The sequence below is a fragment of the Falco cherrug genome, chromosome 7, assembly GCF_023634085.1.
Source record: "Falco cherrug isolate bFalChe1 chromosome 7, bFalChe1.pri, whole genome shotgun sequence".
In the NCBI taxonomy this organism is placed as follows: domain Eukaryota; kingdom Metazoa; phylum Chordata; class Aves; order Falconiformes; family Falconidae; genus Falco; species Falco cherrug.
Window position 1 is genome coordinate 27,428,200 of NC_073703.1, and position 23,002 is coordinate 27,451,201.

The 23,002-nt window shown below is 51.1% G+C and overlaps 1 protein-coding gene across 2 annotated transcripts in view; it reads left to right on the top strand.

Annotated features, from left to right (window-relative positions):
* Positions 1-9,562: 9,562 nt before the first annotated feature.
* ATL1 (atlastin GTPase 1) overlaps positions 9,563-23,002 on the top strand; it is a 32,232-nt gene continuing 18,792 nt past the window's right edge. The window contains exons 1-4 of one of the 2 annotated variants that reach the window (XM_055715667.1): positions 9,563-9,783; positions 20,736-20,983; positions 21,618-21,752; positions 22,578-22,682. In XM_055715667.1, the coding sequence (XP_055571642.1) occupies positions 9,750-9,783; positions 20,736-20,983; positions 21,618-21,752; positions 22,578-22,682 (522 nt within the window). In that variant the 5' untranslated portion in view covers positions 9,563-9,749. The remainder of the gene's footprint in view (positions 9,784-20,735; positions 20,984-21,617; positions 21,753-22,577; positions 22,683-23,002) is intronic. The other variant, XM_055715668.1, reaches the window with a different exon arrangement.

The window sequence follows — 23,002 nt, forward strand, 5'->3', positions numbered from 1 at the left end:
CCGCCCCGGCCCCGCCCGCCCCGCCCCGCCCCGCGCCAGCCGCGGGCCCCGGCCGCCCTCGGCGTTAGCGAAACCTGTGTCACCGTGGCTGCCGCCGGGGGCTGCCCGCCGCTGCACCGCCCTGCTACGGCGGCGGCCCGGGCCGGGCCCGCAAGGCCGCTCCGCCCCGGCGGCGGTGGCCCCGCGGCTCGGCCAGCCCGCACTGCCCGGGCAGCCCGCACTGCCCGGGCAGCCCGCACTGCCCGGGCAGCCCGCACTGCCCGGGCTGGGGGCGGGCTGGGGGCCCGGGGGCAACGCCGGGGAGCTGGGGGCTGCCGCGCCATGGGGCTCCTGGAGCCGTGGAGTGGGCTGGGTGGGAAGGGACCTTTACAGGCCATCTAGTCCGTGCCCCCTGCAGCGAGCGGGGACATCTTCAACTTCATCAGCTGGCTCAGAGCCCCGTCCAACCTGGCTTTGAATGTTTCCAGGGACGGACATCCACCACCGATCTGGGTGAGGGAAGGGGTTAAAGAAATTTTAGTAGATCTAATCGCTTAACGATTACCTAGATTGTTGTTGATAAATAATGCTTTGTTTTACTATTGTATAAATTAACTGAAGCAAGGAGTCTACAGTTCCTCCTGAAGGACGGTTCATGATGAGAACTAGCTAAAACCAACTCTATAGTTTGGACAAAGACCAAGAATAACTGAGTCTGTTCGAAGAGAGAAGGTAAAAAGTTCAGAGCAAGGGCATCCCCATGACCCCCACCAAGAGACACTATGCAAGTGCAGTTGGGAAGGACTTATGGAAATGACTTCTTGAAACTAATTTTAATGTGAAGTGGGGCTAGGTTATTAATATGTATAGGTGTATTTGGGAATCTTATGTATACGCACCATTTGATTGTATAAATTGAGGCAAGTTGTTGCCCCAGGCATGCACGGCTTTGGTGGGACTACCCCTGGTGCTGCCCAGCGCTGAATAAACATACCTACTTTACAATCTGATAAGTTTGTGGAGTCTGATTCTGCAGGTCATGGGCAACCTGTGCCAGTGCCTCATCACCCTCATAATAAAAAATTTCTCTCTTATATCTACTCTGAATCTCCCGTCTTTCAGTTTAAAGCCATTCCCCCTTGTCCTGTCACTCCATGCCCCTGTAAGAAGCCCCCCCCAGCTTCCCTGTCGGCCCCTTTGGGCACTGGCAGGTGCTGTCAGGTCCCCCCGCAGCCTTCTCTTCTCCAGGCTGAACAGCCCCAACTCCCAGCCTGTCTCCACAGCAGAGGTGCCCCAGCCCTCTGAGCATCTTCATGGCCCCCTCTGGACTTGCTCCAACAGGTCTATGTCTTTGCTGTGGGGAGACAAGTGTGGGGGTAGGCAAGGCTGTTGGCCTGTGCCCCTTGGTTTGAGGCAGGAGGAAAGCCCGCAGCTTGCCTATATCACATATACATAACATATTTGTATCCGTGTATGTGTCTGCCAAACACCAGGATGAGCTTTCCACCTCACACACTGAAGCTCTTCTTTTGTGTACGTCCTGGTAGGGTTATCGCAGCTGCCACAGCAAAACTGAGCTGGGTGCCGGAGGCTGACCTGCCCCCAGAGACGCTGTGAGGTGTGAGAGGAGGAAGAAGAGGAGGAGGAGGAGGATGTACCAGCTGGGGACAACAGGGACACGGGCTATGCAGGACTGCCTGGGTCAGTGAGTCTTATCCTTTACAGTCTGGATTGCAACCCTGCAGCCGCATCACGTAATCCTTCCCGCGGGCTAATCAAGCACCCCGGTATTTAGCTTTGTGGGCAGTCAGCTCCGTGATAGTCACACTAGAATTAACTGGGACTTGTTGGGACTTGTCTCCTCGGGCTCCTAAAGTCAAAGAAAGCTTCTGTGAAACTGCAAGATGGAAAGTATTTTGTATCTGCCTTTCCCTCTTTGGAGAACAATTATTTTCAACAAAGCAGGCAAAACTCTCTGCAAAACTCACCTATGGTCTCTCAAATGAGTGCTAAACAATTCAAGAAACCCAAAGGTGGGGATATGGAGCAGAGGAATGCTGGAATTAGCAGTAGTATTCGCTGCATGTAAAATCATTAAGGCCTAAAAAGAGGTGTGATTTTCTAGGCGCAAAAAATACCACATACTCAACGCAGGAAATACGTTTGCAAAAGCTAGGTAGAAAAAAATTAAATGGATGCCAGATGTACAAGTCTCTGTGGTACTGGATTGGTTATTTAAGAACAGATTCTGCCTCTTTGGCAGCCAGACAGCCCATGCAGGTCCAATATAGTCTATCGACAAAGTAGCTGGGTACTGATTCAGTTTAAAATGGAGCCTGGGTTTTAAGCTTACTCCAGCACATTTAGAAATCCCACATGCAAGTACCTGGAACAGCGGTGTTGATTGCATAAGCTTTTCCTTCAAAACATAGGCTCTATAGCATAACTCATTAGGATCAGCATGTTGCTTTAGGTTAAACTGAAAGACAGCATATGCAGACTCTTGGGAGTTGCATAGTGGCATTTGATTTCACTGGGGTTTTATTTATGAGCTTATTTGAAAATGTGTGTGTCAGAAGCAGGCTGCAAAAAAATATGAACAGTCCTGCTTCCAGAGAAACAGGGGAGCACAGCACTGCTAACTGAAAGAGATACGCATTTAATTTCCCCTTGTGCTCTGAAAGGCTTCTGCATCCTGTATGTTCTCTCCAACATAAATATGTTAAGTTTTCCTGAACACCCAGCAAATAAAGAAGAAACTATTAGGGAGCTCCCATTAGGGAGCTGTATTTCCTCAAGTGATTTTTAACAAAACAATTACCTCTCCCCCCATAAATTAGCTTCCTGCACTCCTGATACCGAGCTGTTTGTGTCCTTTTTCTTTTCTCTTCCTTGGCTAAGGGTTCGAATGCCACTTTCCACTCTACTGATTTGCTGCTCTTGACAAGCCATCAGATGACAGCACAGGAAAGAGGCCATTTCATTTTCCAGTAGCAGATGGTGCATTAAGACTTGGCCTTCTAGAACGTCTTACAGATCCAAGGGCCGTCCAACGACTGCAATTTAATGCAAAGGCTCCTGCATTGACCACTATTTTGTCCTTGCTGGGTTAAGTTTCCCTTCCCACCTGGAGGTGTAGTTTCCCATCCAGTATCGACAGTGGTGAAGCGTGAGCTCTCAGAGCCTGCCTTGTGATCTGAGCTTCAGTCCTCCTTCCCCCGGCTGGGTCTCAGTCCCTGTTGGAAGCCCTACTGGAAAACATACGTAAGTAAATAAGAGCAGCACCAGGACTGTATTACTATCACCATTTCATGATTAGAAAAATGGAGGTAAACGAGCTGTGCAAGGCGTATGGTGCAAGGTATGGCTGGACACCGTACGCTGCCAGGCACGTCCACTTGAGCACCCGCTGATTCCCACTCTGCATTTTCCACCCTAGACCACGTTGCTTTTCTGGTCAAGCGTGTTAAGGAATGTGCTTTTATGCAGCATCTCTCCTCTGAATGGGTCCCAACCTTAAAAGGAATGTTAAGTGGTTTTACATCAGGCCTTATGTAGGATCAGAGAATGTAATCTGTTTGCATTGTAGTCTTGAGAGGAAGAACAGCCAAGATTTTTTTTAATGAGACATCGAGATTCATCTGGTAATGGTAGATGCAAAACTGTAGAAATTTCTAACTGAACAATATAATAAAGGTCATTTTAAAAGCAGCAGAATGTGCTGTGTGTGTGAATGCATGTTCGTTTTCAAACGAGGAACTCTGAGCTATGAAACAGCAGCAGGAAGGAAAAGTACTTCAGCCCTAGTTTTTATCAAACTGCTAAAATGTCTTTAATTTCACATAGTCTAACAATCTCACGTGGAAGGTGCTCAAAACCACTCTGTGAGATTGCTTCACGTTTGTTGTGTGTTTGAATAATAAAATAGATCAGCTGCATGAATCAACCAGAGGACCTGCAGCTTTTCCCCTTCATTGATTCCTGCAATACACTGTATTTTGCATCAAACTTTGTTGTTGAGGAGACAGAGTATGCTCTCAAGAAATGCTGCCGCATCTTCCCTATGATTCAAGATGTAGCTTTTTTTCCCCAAAGTTTGTGGTTTGGGTTTTTCAGGCTGGTTTTCCTCCATGATGAAACACACACTGTGGCTACACCCCGTCTCCCCACGGCCATGAGCGAGGGGCCCACAGAGAAGCTTTTTCCAGGCTCTCTGCTGGCAGCCTCCTGCCCTTGGGTCCCATTCTGCCTGTGACAGGCAGGATGCTGAACATACTAAAGCTTTTCAGCATCACCTCAGCAGCTCTCGGTGCTGTTAATGCTGCTTTACCTGCCTGCTGAGCTCTGCTAGTGGGACCCAGAATAAGAGGGATAGGGCAGGTTTCACAGGGTCCCTACCAGTCCCTCACTGCTAAAATGGTCCTTTGGGACAGGTGGGATGGCAGTTGCTGTGGGCACATGATGACAAGCACAAATGATGCCTGGAAAAAAAAAAAAGAGTTTGGGTAAAGGGGCTCTGATGAAAGGAGCATGCTATTTCTGTGGCAAAAACAGAAAGAGGGAGAGGTCTTGGAAAAACGGATGCAAGGAATCAGCCAAGGGAGCAGCCTTGGGGAAGAGAAGAAGGAGGAGATGGCATCCAGGCCTGTTAGACGCTAGCATGGGAATTCACTTGCTCCAGAAGGCATCAGTCTCCCATAGATTGAAGATCTCTCCAGCATCGTTGTTGAGATGCTCTGGGAATGGACCAAAACCTTTTTTCAGGCTGTCAGGAGACCTGGCTCCCTTGCAGGAGCAGAATGAAATAAAACCACAGCTCAGACCCTCATGCCAGCTTTAACTGAGGCCCTTGTGCAAGGGTTTGTTTTTCACGGAAGGAACAGGAGCGCTAGTGGCTATACATTATTTTTGTGTCACCCTGTTTACGTAGCTGTCTCTCAGGAGACTTTGCAGCTGATTGTGCTGTTTGCATTCAAAGGAAGGAAACCAGCTGGATGTTCCCTCCCACGTGCACGCGCGGGAGGGCAGAGGTGAAGCAGGCAGCTCCGCCAACAGTAACCGCTCAGCACGAGGATGCAGGAGACTGTTCAATTAAAAGCAGCATCAACAAGGGGACTTCAGAGTACTGCAGGGAAACCTGGCTGCTCCCCCTGTTTCCAGGTGCACAAACCTGGCTGGAACATATGGCAAATATCTTGCTGAATCATGCAGGCAGGTGATTTAGTTGTTTCTGCCAAGATGGAAAAGGAGCTGGAACCCTTTCCCTGGATGAGGTGTATCTTCAGGGGGAAATCCTACAATCAGACTTGGCACACACAGGTTTTGGCTTGGACTCACTAAAGCCACGTTGCAAAAAAAAAAAAAAAAAAAAAAGAGAGAGAGACTGCCGAGGAAAGATGTTTTGAATATAGTGTCTATTTGCCTGTCAGTACAGGGGAGAAAGAACAAATTAAAACTAATATCAGGCATAGGTGGGAAGCTGGGCTTAGAAGAGATCTTACTGACCTCTAAAGAGAAAAGAGAGGAAGGAAGAAAAATCTTGGAAGGTTGTGGTTAGTCCTGCAATGCTGGTGTGCCTCAGTGCTTGGGACAGAAAAGAATAACCTGGGGCTGCAAGCAAGCGGTGAGGCTCCAGATACAGCACTGAGGCACGTGCAGCTGGGTCCGCGAAATTGTCTGAACCCACAGCTGAGAGTGGGGTATTTTATTCAAATCCAGCAAAACCTTGCCAGAGTCCTGAGGATGCTGTTTGGTGCTGAGGAACCTACTGGAAACCGGCCTAAACAGTCTAACTCAGATGAGAAAAGCTGCATTTTTTGCTGGACTTCTGCAATATCTCGTCATTTTGGTGCTGAGCGCTGACCAGACCCAGGCGGTGCAATGGCAGCCCCCGAAGTAAAAACCAGGCCCGTGTCTGAACGCATGCTGCGGCTGCTTTGGTTGAAGTTTTGGGCTTTTTGTATTCTTCAGTAGTTCCTTCACTTTACAGAGCATCTTCCAGAAGGAAGGATCTTCACAAAGGCTGATTAAACAAGTCATTTAATTAGCTGCTGAAATTCTGTCTGCTCCATGAGTGAAATATGATGGCTCTGTTACAGCCATAGTGTGCAATCATGTTTACAGAAGAAGCAAAGATAATTCCTTTGGCTGCAAGCCCCATCTAAATGTAGGCGATCATAACGCCCCGTTCAGGGTGAGAAATAGGAACAGCAGGAATAGAAGGATTTCCTAAGCAACAAAGATCTGCTTCACTTAAAAATATTTCAGTAAGAGAAAACCAGGAAGATGTTAGGAAAGCTTCAGCTTTCCAGAAGAGCAGGGAAAACGCTGATGCTGGTTTATCACTTTTTGGTGTTTGTGAGGAATTGTGGCCTCTTAACCCAAGAATAGGGGCGCAGAAATTAAAACGGCAATGACAAATCAATGTTGCAGAGCGTAACTGCTTGGGAGACATCCCCTTGCAATGCTCTTCAAACACAGTTGAGATCTCTATTCCTTTTACTTTCCCATGCAGTCAAGCAGAAGCAGTGAGAGAGTAAAGACCGAGAAGGCAGAAGTGATAATAATAACCGCAGGGAAGAAACGAACATATTCAAGAACCTTGTATAACCACCATACGAACAGATCTGTCACTTGGGGTTAAGACAGCACCTTGTCTGTGTCACAGCAAAGAAAACTCACACGGATGGCATGGTTTCCCTCAGCAGCAAGCCCCGGCGAGTACTTGGTGGTACCTGAGAAAGAGCAGAGATTTTGTAGCGTCCCTTTCCCACCTCTTACATAAGTATTGCACAACGCAGCTGGTTTCTGTTTGCGAAGGACTGGGGATATGAAAAGGAACTGTAAATGCTGCCTGGGTAAGTGGGCCAGTCGAATCAAGGTGAATTACGAAACCGCTCCTGCAAACTGTGTGAGTGGGACTCAAGATGGATTTAAATCCAGGTTCTCTCCTAATTCTGGGGTGTTTTCAGCACTGTATCTCCTGGCACACCAGCTTCAGGACCCCCCGGCTGTGGTTTCTTTCTGCAGGGTATTTTCTCTTTTTGCGTTTCACCCATTTAGGACTTTTTTCCTCAAGAATCCTTCCACTGAGTCCCTGTTCAGCGCACCTGCTCTTTGTGATCTGGCCACTTGGGCAGCGAGAACGTAAGGATGCTTCCTAGGAAGGGCTGTTTGCAAATGGAAAAATAATGGAAGGATGAATCGGTGAAGCAAAGGGATGGGTAGTGGGTGAAAATGAACCAGTGCTGAGTCATTCCCTGAAAAATAATTATCTGCAAAACCCTCTAACTTGGGATCACAGGAAATAATGCAGGAAAAGGCCTTGGGAGTTCATGCAGACAATCCCTGTGGCACAGTACAGGATCAAACCTCTCCACTTTCATTTTGATACCGTGTGTCATCATGGAAAAAGAAAGGGAAAAAAGGCCAGTAAATGGGGCAGCACAAGCTTGACCTAAGCAGCAGTTCTCAAAGGGAACGAGAAAAACAGGACCTGAGCCCATCTCAGTTTAATTAGACTTTCAAATTAACAGATCTCTTCCATGCTCTTTTTTTTTTTTCCTCTCCGTTTCCCAGCTGCTTTTCTTTTAATCTCCTCTTTCAACCTATTTGAACCCCCCTGACAATCTCCAGTGTAAGAAATCCCCCCTCACAATGCCAATCGCTTCTCCGCTGCTTCAAAGCAGCAACCGGCACATGCAATTTCAGGGATTATTTATAAAAATGGCAAGGGAGCTTCTGCAAAGACCACGAGAGGCTGAGCTCGTCGCGGTCACAGTGCCCAGCAGCCACGGGCAGAAGGATTCAGCTGCCTGCCACGTGAGCCGGCACTTCACCGAGCTGAAATTATATGTTTCACTCCTAAGCTGTAAACACAGGGATGAAGCCAAGGGGAGGCAGTCACCAAGTATCGGAGAAGGCATTTACAAATTAAGTATCAGCATATCAATGGGAGCACAACAACACATGGCTTTGGCATGGATGAGTTGCCTGGAACTGAAAACTGGTTTGCTTTTGAATGTTCTTCCCACTTTCAAAAATGAAGAGCGGATCCTGCAGGTTCCTGTGTATCCAACGAAGCTGGATGGCCATTGGGTTTGTGCAGCGGTCGCAGGCCACCGTGCAAAAACAAGCAGCACTCTCCCAAAATCTCCTCTTGCAGATACAGTCTGGGGCTCAGTTCCCTTCCCATCCTTCCAAATTTTGGCCTGTATAATCCTCCGGTGACTGCCACATTTCAAGTTTGTTCAGTTGTTCCTTGAGCGCTATGCCATGCTTCTTCTGAAGAGCAGCACGATGCTGCGGCTTCAGAGACAGGTCAACTCCAGCAGCTTGTTGGCATCAAAAGCCTGGGCAAGCACCAGCTGAGGACCAGATGCTCACCCACGTGCTGGTCCGCGCGGTGTGGGTGGCAGTGGGTGAGCTCTTCTGCAGCTGGCGTCGCAAAGGGCTTCCACACTTTTCCTGGGTTTGCACAATAAATGCAGGCCTGGGAGGCTGCAGCTGGCAGGAGAACGTGGGAAGGCAAAGAAAAAGAAAACAGAACATCCTCCCTTTGTCCCTCCAGGTGGGATGTTTTGGCTGAGGGTGCAAGGGGCACCTCAGGGCAGCTGGGGCACGGGGTCAGCACCCCTGCTCCCAGGCAATTCGCACCCGGGTGCTCCTGTGCACTCCGGTTGAGTCATGGTCTCATGTGGCAGAGCACCGAATCGATCCCAAATATGAGGGGACAAGCCCTTGCTGGTAGAGGGAATCTGGAGGGAAGGTGCATGTTATCCATTGTGCTGCAGCTGGATCTTCCCCAGGGGTGCCCAAGCCTGGATCGTCGCGCTGCATCTTTACATGTGCAGCACATGTCTGGTGCTGCCGGCACAGCCAGAACCAGGGGGGCAGGAGCTGGCCGAGCCACTGGTGTTTTCTCAGCCCATGTGAACCTGTGCGCTTGCCACATGCCCCGGGAAGGGCACACAGTGTGTCTGAGCTCTGTGTGTGCACGAGCTGTGGTGCGTGGCTCCGCTTTGGGGTGCCTGTCCCACCTGGGTGCTCTGTGCCTGTGGGTGATGCCAGCCCAGGCGGTGTGTGGGGTTGGTATTTGTGCCTGTGCCCGCCCGGGAAGGTGTGTGGGTGATGTGTGAGCCCCAGCCCGTCCCACGCTGGGCAGGCTGAGTGGGGAGCTGTGTGCCCAGTGCCTCCCCACGGCGGGGTGCCCATGGGGGTGCCCCAGATGAACCTGGTGCTGCAGGTGGACACGCCTTCTGCGGGTGGACACCCGTAAGTGTGCCCCCAGGTGTGGGTGCCCACCATGTGGCTACCCCCCCATGACCCCAGTGCCCTGGTTGGAGTAACCCAGGGTGTGGGTGCCTCCTGGCTGTGCTGGGTGCCCCCCACGACCCCGTGAGTGGATGCCCATGACAGTGCCGCATGTCCCGGGTGCGGGGGCACCTCTGGGTGCGGCTACCCCGGCAAGTGGGTTCCCCTGGATGTACCCCCGCCCAACCCACGGCCGTCCCTGCCAGAAGCCCCACACGTGGCTGCCCTGAGCGCGGACACCCGTGTGCGGCGGGGGCGGGTGCCCCAGGGGCGGCGGGCCGCCGTGCCGTGCCGCGCCGTGCCGCGCCGTGCCACGCCGTAGCGGCGGGCGGGGATGCTGCTGCCGGCTCCCCCGCCCGCCCCGCGCCACCGCGGCAGCCGCGCCAGACGCAGCGCGGCTCGGAGCGCGCACGGAGCCTCCCGCAGCCGCCGCGGCCCGGGCAGCCCCGCGCCCCGCCATGGCCCGGAACCGCCGGGACAGGAGCAGCTGGGGTAGGCGGCGGGGGGCGCTGGGGCGGCCCCCGGGGAAGGGTCGGAGGGGGGGGAGCGAGCCCGGGCGGGGCGGGCGCGCCCCGCGGCCGTGAACAATGCCGGGCCTGCGGCGGCCCGCGGCCCGCTCCACGCTGGGGCGGCCGGGGCGGGGGGCGCGCCCGGACCCGCCTGGGCCCGGGCCGCCGGGGCGGGGCGGCGGCGGGGGGCTCGGCGGCCCCGGGAGGGGGCCGTGGCAGCGGCGGGCCGCTCCTTCCGCGGCGCCGGACGGGCATCTCGCACCGCCCCCGCCTTCTGGGGTCTGGAGCCGCTGGCGCCCGCCTGCCCCTCCCCTGCCGCCGGCGGGCGGCGGCGCCGGGGGTCGGGGCCGGGGGTGCCGGTGGTGCCGTGCTGGGCGGGCCAGGCGCCCCCTGGCGCGCCGCCGCCCTCGGCCTGGCGTGCGCGGGGCCCTGCGCCCGCACGGGGCCGGCGGCCGCCTCCGCGGGGAGCCCCTTCGGCCGCCCCGGCTCCCCGCCGGCCTGCCCCGGCCCGGCGCCCCCAGCTGCCCGCAGCCCCGCTGCGGACGGGGCTTGTCACCTCAGCCACCGCCCCGCCTCGGCGGGACACCCGTCTGCCTCGGAGCCGCCGGCCTTCCCCGGCAGGTCGCTCCTGCGGAGGGTGTCCCACAATCTCCGGGGGCTGCCGGGCTTGCTGGCGTGTCAGCCCCCTCGGAGCGGGGCCATTCTAAACCCATCCCTTCACACCCCCCAGCACAGCCGGGGGGAGCCGGGGGCAGCGTGGCCGGGGGCCGAGCGGGGTCCCAGGCAGCGGGGTTCAGCCGTGTCTCCCCGCAGGGCTCCCTTCCCGGCTCTGCAGCCACCTGCGGCGGGCCGGGGCCACCACCAGCGCCCCACTGGGCCCACGGGTGGGCTGCGGGCTGCGGCGGCCGGGCGCGGGGCTCCTGCTGCCCTGCACCCACTGCAGCCCGGCCTGCTGCACCCTGCGCCCCAGGGCTGCACCGGCTGTGCTGCCCGTTCTGTAGGAAATCAGGGTTTATACGCCGTTTGCCGTTAGTCGAGGCTGCTGAGGAGTGTAATTTGTCCTTTCCCTGGAGTTACTCCGTGTGAACTCATCGGTGCTCGCGGTTATCCCGTCTAGTCAGGCAGAGCAGGTGAGCTAGGCGGTGATGTTTAGATTACACAAATTAAGTTCTAATTTGAATAGATGAGTGTAGTATTTCCCATGGTAATGATTAACAGTTCGGGGACGTGTGTGCGGAAGCGTTGAGATAACGGAGCGTGTGGTTTGAGTAAGCGGAGCGGGTGGTGGTCTTTTTGCGAGAGAGCGGAGGGGGGGGGGAAATGAGCAGCGCTCATTCGATCGGTACCATTTTTAAGTGCGACTCTTGACGAAGGTCGTTAGACCCTTGGGTAAACTGGAGGGAAAACTTCTCAGTGAATGTGCGGAGATTCTCAGCTTTGTCTCGCAGAGCTGTCAGTCCTGTCTCTGTGCGTGTTGAGTATGGCACACACGTACACGCGCTGGTGCTTTCCCGTCAGATCTCGATAGCAAGAGAAGAAAATGCAAATGATGCTGAAGCGGATATAAACGGAGAAAACATCATCTTGGAAAGTACAGCCTTGGGTCCAGCAAGACAATTAAGCACATCCTCATTTGAAATATGCTGCGAAGCTGTACTCGAGTGAAATGTGATGTGTCACTGACTGGATGAACTCTTCCTTAGATTCTCTGTAAGTTTTGCAAGAATCTGGAACCATCCATGGGTCCAAGTGGGTCTCTGTGGGATCAGCTGCCTTCTGCTGCAATGCATCCACAGGTCAAAATCATACGCTATCTTCTACAGGGGTTTACCTATTCCTAGAATGATTTCCTGACAATTTGTCAGGCTGGTTGACATTGCAAGTAATAAATTAGAGAGAAAATGCCTGTATTTTTTACTAGGGTTAAAAAAAAAAAGTGAAAAAAGCGCTCGCTTTAATAAAAGTGTGCATTTATACAGCAGAACCACATTGCCCTGAAAGATGTGTTTACATCCAGTGACTGCAGCATTGTCTGGTGACATCAGTCTGTGGGGTGACTCTGCTGCTGCTACATTTTTCAGCGTAGCTGGCAAAGGAGGAGTTTCAGGCTTTTACTCAAACTAAGGCAGAAAGTAGAAAGTCCTTGCTATGTTCTAAAAGTGGGCTTATGGGTCATTAAAAATATTATGCTATTTTGAAACGGATCAAACTTTGTCCTAGTTACTCTCTGGTTAATCAGGCCTGAAAACAGGCAACTGCTTAGTGCAACCTTCCTCCTTTGTTTCATAAAAATAATTTGCTTTTTTAAAGATCACAGAGCAAATTAGGGTCAGTGTGTGCATGGCACCCAGAAGAAATTGCCCCTGGTCAGCTGTTAAAGCTGGGTTACTGTCACATATGTACATTTTGTGTAGGGGCATGTAATGCATCAAGCGTAGGATTTAGCCCTGGGCAGAAGGTCAGAATAAGGTTATGCATCATTTAAGGCGCTCTTACCGAATGTGCTAAGTGGTGCATAGACATCACAACGGCTGCTAGTTGCTGGATGAATGGCTGAGGGAGCTGAGATGAACAAATCACATATAGTTTCTTAGGACCCTGTGCTTCCCAAAATAAGGATCGTTAGTCTAAATCCTGATTGGCACGGTGAAGTCCAGCCAACTCAATGAAGGCTTGTAGTGGATTACACTGATTTTTTTTCTGAAATTCTTCATGCTTTGCAGTTGCAGATGCTCAGCAGCCTGCTCGCCCTGGTACGCTAAAGGCATTAGAGAACTCTGCTCCCAGTCACTCATTTAAACAGCACAGGCTGGAACAAATTGTGTGAAATCTCTCATGTTTCCTGTCATGGCCTGTGTTGTAATTGGAATGACCCACTCGTCAAGAATTCGGTCTTAAAGCCATAAAAGGGATTACAGAAGTTTATATATACTTCTTGGTCAGGATTTTCAAACTGAATGTAAGATCTATGAGAGCTCCGAAAGGGGCCTGATTGTCAGGAATGGCCAAGCAACTTCAGGGAGAAGAGACTCCTCTCCAGCGCAGGCCAGGCTGAGATCACCAACACCACACTTTCAGACTGCACAGCAATGGGTTAAACTGGAAAGAAAAAAAGGATGGTTTTGGTAGTCCTTTTTTTTGGTTGTTTTTTTTCTTTCCAACTGATAGGCTGACATCCCTTCTGTTTGTTATTTGGTTTCTGACCTTTTATGGTAGGTATTCACATTCCACTTACTGGCTTTTCTTTGTGACTCTGAATGCTGGGAACCTCCTGAAAAGTGAAAGCTGAGATGTTTCAGACAGATGGGCCTTTACACAAAAAGCCACTAGATATGAGAAGATTCACAACCAAATTACTAGTGTGTAAATGAGAAAAGAAAATTGGGACTTGAAAGAAGAGACAAGACAACAATTGCAAGCTAAATATGGTACTTGGTCATTGTGCCGTTGGTTTTGAGGCAGCAGCATTGTACCAAGAATTTGAATAGCATGGTCTGACCCGTTGCAAGATGAGCAGGAGTGAGATCAGCCTGCCTTTCCCCTTTTGGGGGGAAGAACCGAGGTGCCCTGAGGCTGCCTCGCAGTGGTGACATGGTGCCCTTGTCATGCTCCATGCCTTAGAAGCTTCGGCGTTGGCTGCCTGCCTGATTAATGGAAGAGGGAAGCAGCACTTGGAGTTGGTTGTGGGTGGGAAGCAGCGCATGTAAATGTTGTTTAGGGCCTGGGTGATGTTCATAGGCAGCGGGCCTTATGTTAACTCCCCTGCATCATTGACTGAAACATTCTCCAGCAGGAGAGTGAGCCCTGGTGCAGGTATTGTCACGCGCTGGGAGGCACAAGATGTCCCATGGATTACCTCCAAAAATCACTTCACTCAAGAGACCCCCCCCCACTCCTTTGTTGCTGCCAGAAGCGCTCACATTTGCTATCAGCTGAGGGAAGATTAGGTGTTACAGCAATAAAGTAACTGCACACAAATTTCCCAAAATGGGGTAGGGGCTCCAGAGAAGGTGCTGAATTCAGCCGAGCCAGTAAAACGTTTTAAAGGGCTCTCTCTCTGTATATATATACATAAACATTTTCTTTAGAGTGTAATTGCCTTTCATGTTGTATCCTAGGATTTCATGGCACATTTACCAAACTTTATTTTCAGGCAGTTGTAACAACAAAAGGGTAAAGATAATTTCATGTCAGAAGTAACTAAATCAAATACTGGTGGTGGAGGGAGGCTGGTTGCTGACAAACGAAATGGATGAAAGACCATGCAGAAAATGTGTGCTGGGGGTGGAGTGAGAGTTTTGGAGACATATTCTTGCAAGATGCGTTTCAGCCATCATGTCGCACCTGAGTCTGGCTAGGCTCAGATGTGGGTGAGCAGGCCCAGAATTTGTACCTGACAGATAGGTAATGGCCTTTTGGTAGCGCTCTCTTATGACAGTCTTTTGATGATCACAAGTGGGAGTAAGGTTTCCTCTGGGAGTTGCCCACCTTGCCTTTGAATCAGCCAGTCCCGGCACATGAACTCGCATGGACATAGCCACGTAACTGTCTAGCGTGACCTCAAACTTCCTGAAAAACTTATTGAAAAACCTCTGATCTGCTTTCTTCCCAGGGCAGTTGTGTGCCTGTGTCTCTGACGCATGCTAATCATGAGCTCAGCCTGGGAATTTCACAGCAGTAGGCTTTGCTGTTGCTCCAGAGCCAGCTAAGGCACTGTAGCTTCATGTAACTGAAGTGTCTTTAAGAAGTTTCACATGAGACTTTGGCATTTGAGACGTGTCTGTTGTAACAGGCAGGTTTGGTGGCCACTAATCGTCCAAGCTCTTGTTTCTGTCAGCAGTCTTTTATGCAGAAAGGTCTTAAACCACTCACGTTATCAGCATAATCGTTCATCTCCCTGTTTCGTCTGCCAAAGGGAAAAGGGGCTGAGCTGGCCACGCTCTAGCTGAAGCCGCTGTGCTGCCAGCTGGATGACTCAGAGCTGGCGGGAAGAAGGTGCGCTCTACATCTTACCGCTGCTCCAAAAAAAGCAAAGGATGAGTACCAGGCCTGGCAGCAGTAGCCACCCTGCTCGGCAACCTGCTGCAAGCATCCTGGGGTGCAGAGAAGTGGGGTGCTTGCCAGGAGCACATGGGACTGTAGGTTGCATTGGGCAGAGGTGTTAACACTGCTGTGCCGCTGGAATATAAGAGTTCACCCTGACTCTGGAGAGGATAGCTTGGGATCTCAAAGTGAGACCCCAAATGAGTACCAAGTGTGGCCTTTTACCTGCCATTCTTGGTTGTTGAAGGACAGGGCTGACTTTTTAAGTGACAGTTTTCTTCACCTGTTTCTAGGCAATGCCCTGCAGCTCCCTGTGTAGAGATCTTCACGACCTGTGTCATTTACCATTCATTTCCACAGGTATCAAGACCCTGCCTTGTACCTTGGTTGATGGCAGAGCTGTGATTACATCTGTACATCCAGTCAGGGGAAGTGCAAGTGATTTCCCACTTGGGCATGAGGAGGTCTGGCTCTCTCTTTCCATTCACTGCTGCATTTCCCAGACCACTGGCCCCAAATGAAGGAGACAGTGTGGCCAGGCTGGGGCCCGCGGGAGGTACATGTGTGTGTGTGCTGCTTCAGGGATGCTCCGCGGCTCTAGTTAGTGGGTGCTACTGACGGCTAGTGCCTGGCATTTCCCCTCCCCGGGTCCGGGCTCCTCTGACTCCGTGGGGGCATCACAGATCCCAGCAGAGGTGTGAGCATGGTGGAGGGAGAGTTGTGTGGCCGTGTGGTTAGCCATGTCCTGCAGGTAGGAGGTACAGAGGGGTGGTGAATGTGTGTGTCTTCTTAAACCCAGCTTGGGAGACTTTCTGACCTGCTGGCTAGGTACCCTCGGAGAGTGCGGTGCCAGCAAGATCGCAGAGCAGAGATGGGTGTAAGAGAGGGCTTTACCCAGCGAGGCTTCCCTGCTCAGTCCTCTCAAGGACACTGTCTCCTGGGTTCATCTCAGCCTACGCACTCAATGGCAGCCCCGTGCTGAGGGAATTTGCTAACTCACAGCTGCCCAGGCCAGGCTCCCATGGCAGTTGCAGTGCTTCAGGATGTGGTTGTGCCCTGCTGTGCATCCTTTGTGCAGGATCCCATCTGATCCTTTGTGCAGGATCGATACAGGTTATTGCTCTGTAACACCCCCTCTGCCCTGGCTGTCCAGTACATATGCTTTGCTTCAGTGCTTTATTTCTCCTTTTTCCCTCATTAGCTGTATAAGTTGCAGAGCTCTGCGCAAGCCTGTCTTGGGGAGAAGGAGAGGATGTCTGGTGCATGCTCAAAGCGATACATGCTGCCTTTCCCAGCCTCCTCAGAGCCTTACCGATGATCATTGGCCGCTTGTTGTGCAGCAGAGATGGTTCAGCATGAACAGAGTGAGCAGAACTCATGTCACAGCAGCAGCCAAGCTGCATGTGTTAAGTGCAAGGGAGACTGCAGCTTGGGGAGAGACGTCTTTCTTTGCCAGTGCCGTTTGCGGAGGGCAGATAAGCTTCCTGGAAGCTGGAGCTCTCTGGAGAGCGTGCAGACAGATCAAGCCTGACTGTAAGGTCTGTTCGGCACTTGGCTCGTGGTATCATCGGTGGCACTGTGATACGTTTGTAATGTAAACAGCTGGGGTGAACACAGCTTCAGAAAGGATCCGCACAGCTATTGCTGCTGAGTGAATTAATCCCTAGAGAGCTAACCTGGCCGCTGCAGGAATGCTCTGTTCAAAGCTTGCCATTGAACCTCTACTTTCTGTCCTTGGTAGTTTCCTTTTTTCCATGCAGTAAAGTAACTTCATTGAACTACCCTCAGAATAGTACCACCGCATGACAGCTGTGTATTTTAGTGGGGGGATCGGGGCCCAGGCTGCAGCTTTTGCTTTTCATGGGCAGTGCTTGTAAGGCTCCTGGGATGCAAGAGAGCAGAAGAGCAGGGTTGGCAAATTGGCTTTCTCAGGGTCTGGTTAGGCAGCCTGTGTTTGCACAGATGATGGATCACGGCTGCGTTTCATTCTCTGGAATGAAATGTGTTTATTGTGCAAACTCATTTAAGGAAAAGCTGACTTTATTAGCTGGTCTCTGGAAAGCAGTCAGCATTTCTGTGACCCGTTCTTCCATAGCTAAGAAAGAACAGGCTTAAACAAGCACTCACCAAAGGTACATTGCATAATTAGTGATGTGTAATTTACCTAATTTATTCTTCTGCAGGAGCTTAAATACCTAAGACATTGGCTGTCAGTATGTACAGAGGCACAATGTGAAATATACTGGTTTAATTTATTTAATTTTAACCAGCAATAAGTCCTAGAGCAATGGAAGAATGCTTTATTTTTTCCTTAGGCTCCAATAAATTGCACAGTATGTCCTGTATTACGGGGCTGTCTGCATGAATTGGGCCATTTCCTTGCTGCTGTCTGACAGCCCAGTGAGTATGAATGCGAATTCTGATCACCTTTCCGCTTTAAATCACCATATGGAACGGAGATGTGGATTCCACTTCACTTTAGAGTCATGACAATGAGCTGTTATGAAATGGGGAAAAGGAACTGTATCCTGGCAATTTCTGAATGAGCAGCTTGAGAATTGACGTAATTGCAAGGTGCCGGAGAGAGCCAACAGAAAGGAGGAGTCAGGTTAGAAAATGAGTAGAAACAAGAGTGTGTTTAGGAAAGTTGAGATCTCTTTCCTTTCCTTTTTGGCCAGATGATGTTTTGCCATTGCCAGGTACAACTAACTTCAAAGCAGATAACTAATTTACACTGGAAAGACCAGTTCTAATAATTGATTTACAGTAATGCACAGCCATCTTATAAAATAATCTCTGGGTTTCCAATGTGGCAGATAATCTAATAAACAGAACATGGAAGTTTCATCACATGGAAATAAATGTGGAAGAGTTTTGTCTGCAGGTGGCATACATGAAAGAAGCAGAGATAACAGGGCTGAAATTAGTTCAGAGACCTGCTTAATATAGTGCCTTTTCTCCTGATACCTCCAATGAAGTGGGAAAGCAACATATCCTGATCATAATACTTTGTATTTTGCCCCTGTGTTGTGCAAACAGCCTGGTTTTCCTGGTGTTTGGAAGCAAGAACTTCCCCTAGGAGACCATGACTGCTTTGGATTGTGACCTGTCTGGAGACATTCTTCCCACATCTGTCAATATCTGCTAAAAAAAATTATGCTCCTTACAGATCCTGATGCTTTGAAGGGACAGCACAGTCTCTTCTTCTCTGCACAGGCTGTCGTTCTTTTCAGCAGCTGAACTGGAGGGAGAAGAAGATCTGGGAGATCCTGTCCAGGCACCAGCAGCAGCAGGATGGGGAACCTGGCACCAAATGGCCCTCTGGTAGCAGGATGGGAGGGACTCTCCTCAGTCCCCTGTCATGGCGCTCGGATCTGTGATGAGGACTGGCAGTCCGCTCAGCCGTCTGAGCTGGGGGCATCCGTGCTGCCTTTCCCTGTGCTTGAAGCCCAGAGACAGCAGGGCTTGTGCCCATCTTGGTACCCAGCTGGGCACTCTGGCTGCAGCTCCTGTTACTGCTAGCATGGGACGAGTAAGATGCTGGTCCCCCTCACACTCTGTCTGCGTAGCCAGAGGTGGACTTGCCTGGTCTGGGGAAGTGTCACAGCTATTTCACCAGCACCCTTGTTAGTTTGGCTAGAGCCAGAACGTTTAGATTTCATTCAGTTTACAATTTTTTTCCTGCCTCTGCCATGAGTCACATCTTACACAAGGATCTCTCCACTATCCATTCTGTGCAGCTGTAAAAACTAAAAAAAAAAATAATTGGACGCAGATAGCTGAGCAGGGCATTGGGAACCACCGCAGGAGAGGAGGTATTTCCTATTGTAGACTTTCTATGGCACTTTGCAGCATGGCAGTGCTTAAAAAGAGCACGTGAGCCTGTGGCCCTTTGGCACCTGTCCATACTTGCTTGTTGGGAAGATCTTAATGCTGGAAACTGTTCGGTGTGTGCAGCAAGAGGACTGACTGCTCTTAGAGGCCTTCATTTTTCAAGTTATTTGATGATGTGTGCCTGGATCCTGGGTCCATGTATTTGAAATGAGAAGGTTTGTTGTTTTTTTGGAGGCCCCTAAGCAGTAACACAGGGCAGGGGTTGGTTTTTGAAGGGAGTTTGGTGCTGCTAGTCCCCAGCTGCTGCTGTCTGGTGGAGAATCTAGCTTTTCAAAGCATTTGGGACTTTTGTTTTGCTAAAAAACCTTCAAGCATTGGGAAGAAAAGATCTTTGTCTTTCAACTGTGAGCAAAGAAAGCTTGCAGTATATGTCTGAGAGCCACCAGCAATCCCCTAGCAACCAGGCTTAATGATCCTGATATTTCATCACGGGATCGTAGAAAATCAAAAACTTCTACAAAAGCACTGCTGTTATTTAAAATATGAAGTTGCTGCTGGAGGCCCAGAATGGGCAAACCGTATTCCTCTTGGTATTTATAGCTTGCCTTTTAGCATGCACATGCGTAGCCCTTGTGCTTTGAAACAGCTGGGACTGGCTGAAAACTGGGTCCCCGAGGTCAGGGACTGACACAGAGACTGAGGAGGTTTAACTTGAGGCTACCGTGTTTGGAAAGTTGCAGCCTGAGCCAACAAACCAGGAAGTTTTTGTAGAAATGGGGAACTTTCCATCACATGCTCCCTTCCTGCTGGCAAGGAGGTTTCATGTGGCTGTAGGTGAGCTGACTGGCATGATTAATCACGGCATCTCTTTCCTGTGCTGGGAAGTTTGGACACAACGAAAGGAAAATTACTGGAGCTGGCCTGCTCTTTGTAAACGCCAGGGCTACAGCGTCTGTGGATGGCAAGTCTCAAAACCCATCGTCTCCTGTGTTGTGTCAGGTATGCAAAGCAGCCCAAATGGACCATCGGGTCGTTAGCTGTAAGGAGCAGCGTGTGGGAGATACGTATCTGGCACGCTGCTGCTGCTGCCAAGTGTGAATACAGTGACCAAACTCTGGGTCCCTGCCTGTCCCCTCCAAAGGCTCCTGCTGGTCACTCCTCCCCGTCCCGGCAGGGAGCTGAGACCCTTCTGTAAGGCTGTACAAACGCTGCGCAGCGCCCGCCTCTGTGCTGGGGAGCAGCTCCGCAGGGAACCCTGCCATTTCAGAGTGTGAAAGTGAGCAGTGCCGGTGCTTTGCCTATGCTTCCCACTTGGGAGTGAAGAAGTGGCTTTTATCAGGGTAAGCATGTGTCTTCGTGGCCTGGTTCCTGCTGAGGCTGTCTCGGGGGATGCGGTCGATGAGGTTGACGGCAGAAGCAGCAGATGACACGTTGAGCATTACTGCAGACTGCAGATGGAGAAGGATTCTGTTGTTGCTACAGAAACAGCAGTTGCACAGGATGCATCAAGGCAGTGTCCCTTGACAGAGGCATGAGGTACTGAGACACTTCAGCTTGAGTGCTGCATCCATTTTTGATCTGGCCTTCAGGAAGGACCTGTTGGGGAGTGTCCAGAGGAGAGCAGTCAGATGCCTAGATGGTGTGGTAGCAAGGGGTAACTGGGGGCTTGAACTTCTCTTTTCTAGCAGAGAAGAAGCTAAGGGAGGTGTCATGGCAGTCTTTGTGTATATCAGAAGTTGCTGCAGGCAAGAAGAGAGTGAGCTGCCCTCCATGTCAACTCTTGTAGGACAAAAAGTAATGAGTGTGTTTTGTCAAGGGAGGTTGCAGCAGGGAACTCTGCCTGCAGGGAGCATGTGGGCAGATGGCCTCAAAGTGGCATGGAGACTCCAGCAAGATGTCTGAGGACAGGTTAAACAGACATCTGCTCTGAATGATGCTGTTTTGGGATGGATATTTGGGCTGGCTGGCCTGTTACTACCCTGTCCAGCTCTGCTGCCTGTGGTTCAGCATTTTGCAAAAGAAGGAACCTAAGAGCTCTTGTTTTACTTGTTTACACAGGTAGTTTTGCAGAGAAGACTTACGAGTGGAGCTCGGAGGAGGAGGAGTCCGTGAGGAAGGCAGGACCAGTGCAAGTCCTCATTGTCAAAGATGACCATTCCTTTGAATTGGATGAAGCTGCACTGAACCGCATCCTTCTCTCAGAGGCTGTCAGAGATAAAGAGGTTGTGGCTGTGTCTGTTGCAGGAGCTTTTAGAAAAGGAAAATCATTCCTGATGGACTTCATGCTGCGGTATATGTACAATAAGGTATGGCTTCAGCTGAGGTGGCTTTTCCCAGGGGTGTGGTCCTACTGCTCATTGCTCCCAGGGATGAGCTGGACAGGATACTGGCTTGGTGCTCTCGGAATCACAGAATCACAGGATAGTTTGGGTTGGAAAGGAACTTAAAGATCTTCAAGTTTCCAACCCCCCTGCCACGGGCAGGGACCCCTCCCCCCAGCCCAGGCTGCCCCCAGCCCCATCCAGCCTGGCCTTGAGCTCTGCCAGGGATGGGGCACCCACAGCTGCTCTGGGCAGCCTGGGCCAGCGCCTCGCCGCCCTCACGGGGAAGAATTTCTTCCTCATATCTCATCTGAATCTACCGTCTTTTTATTTTAAACCCATTCTCCCTTGTCCTATCACTCCATGCCCTTGTAAAAAGTCCCTCTCCAAGCCTCTCATTAGCATGGGCTTTACAAAATAAAATAAAATGGATCCTTCCACAGCTCTGTGCACCAGTGAGTCTCTAGTGGGCTCCTGACTTGGGAGGAGAGATGTTCACATTTGCTGCCCTGTAGGAAACCTCTTTTATAGGGGCTACACTATGGTGAATGCAGCACAGAGGAAAAGTGGAAAACCAAAGTGAGATGAGAACTCCAGCAACTTCTGTTCCTACCTGCAGGAAGCAGTGGACTGGGTTGGTGATTACAATGAGCCTCTGACTGGTTTCTCCTGGAGGGGAGGGTCTGAGCGAGAGACGACCGGCATTCAGATATGGAGTGAGGTTTTCCTGGTGGACAAGCCCGATGGTAAAAAGGTGTGCGCTTCTCTGTTGCATAGCTGTCTGTTGCTGGTCAACTCATTTTTCTCTTCCAGCTTTTGTAAGACTCTCCCGCCTTGTCTTTGGTGGCTCAAATGCCTGTGCAAGTTTAGAGAAGCTCTTCATTACCGTACCCCTCATTTGACATGAATGGCTTTAATGCAGTGAGTTGATACGATGTCTAGGTGTCCCTGTTATGCCGTCCAGGTGTCCCTCAACTCTGGGCATCCCTCTTATTCCCGGGGACCTTGAATCTGAGGTCCTTGGAAACTACTCCCCTTTCCTAGAGCAGTAGCTGTAAAATGGAGTGTCTTCATTCAGGCTGGTCAAATACAATGCAAACTGGATCTTGGGGCATTCTGCAAATTCAGCTTATAGCCAGGAATATTGGTATCTGTCTACTCTTTAAGGAAGAGCCCAATGCCAAAATGACACAGAATTATTCACAGTGTGATTTCTAATACTAGCCGAATGCGGTTTGGGCTAAGGAGGTGCGATACTACGCAGACTCAGGAAAAGACCCATCTGCACTGACAGCAAGTATTTGAGGAGCAAAGCAGTTCCCTCCTCTGCATTGCATAGCATTCATTTCCCTGCCTGCTTGAGTCATCACGCTGTTACGAGTGACTGGGGCTGCTGTTCTCCTTTGTCCTCCACCCATTTTAAGTCCGAGGCAGAAGTGGGGAGATTCCCAGCACAGTAATACAGCTGACATTCCCGCCCCCCCTCCCCACCCCGCCTTTGGCATTTGAGAGCGATATTGCTTGGGTGCAGGTGCTGAATGGGTGCGTCCAAGCTGACGTGGAACTTTCTGCCTCTCAGGTCGCCGTATTGCTGATGGACACGCAGGGGACCTTTGACAGCCAGTCCACCCTGCGGGATTCAGCCACTGTGTTTGCCCTTAGCACAATGATCAGCTCGATACAGGTAAGAAGGGGGATGTCTCCAGGAGTCATTTCCTAAAAGGTGGTGGCAAAACCCCAGTAGCTTGGCATCAGCCTAACACAGCAGCTGGCAGGACCTTTGGTGGGAGGACAAAGGCCAGCATGTTGGCTGCACTGAGTGCAGGATTCACACGCGACTCCATCATCACAGGAAACAGTCTCACCTCCTCATCTCACCCCAAAAGCAAGGCCAGCAGCAGATGCACCGCTTTGCTTGCAGCTACCAAAGAGGAAGAAGCTTTGGTCTGAGGAACTGGGTGTGCTTTTGGCTCAGTGCCGCTGGAGAATCCTCTGGGCTGGAGG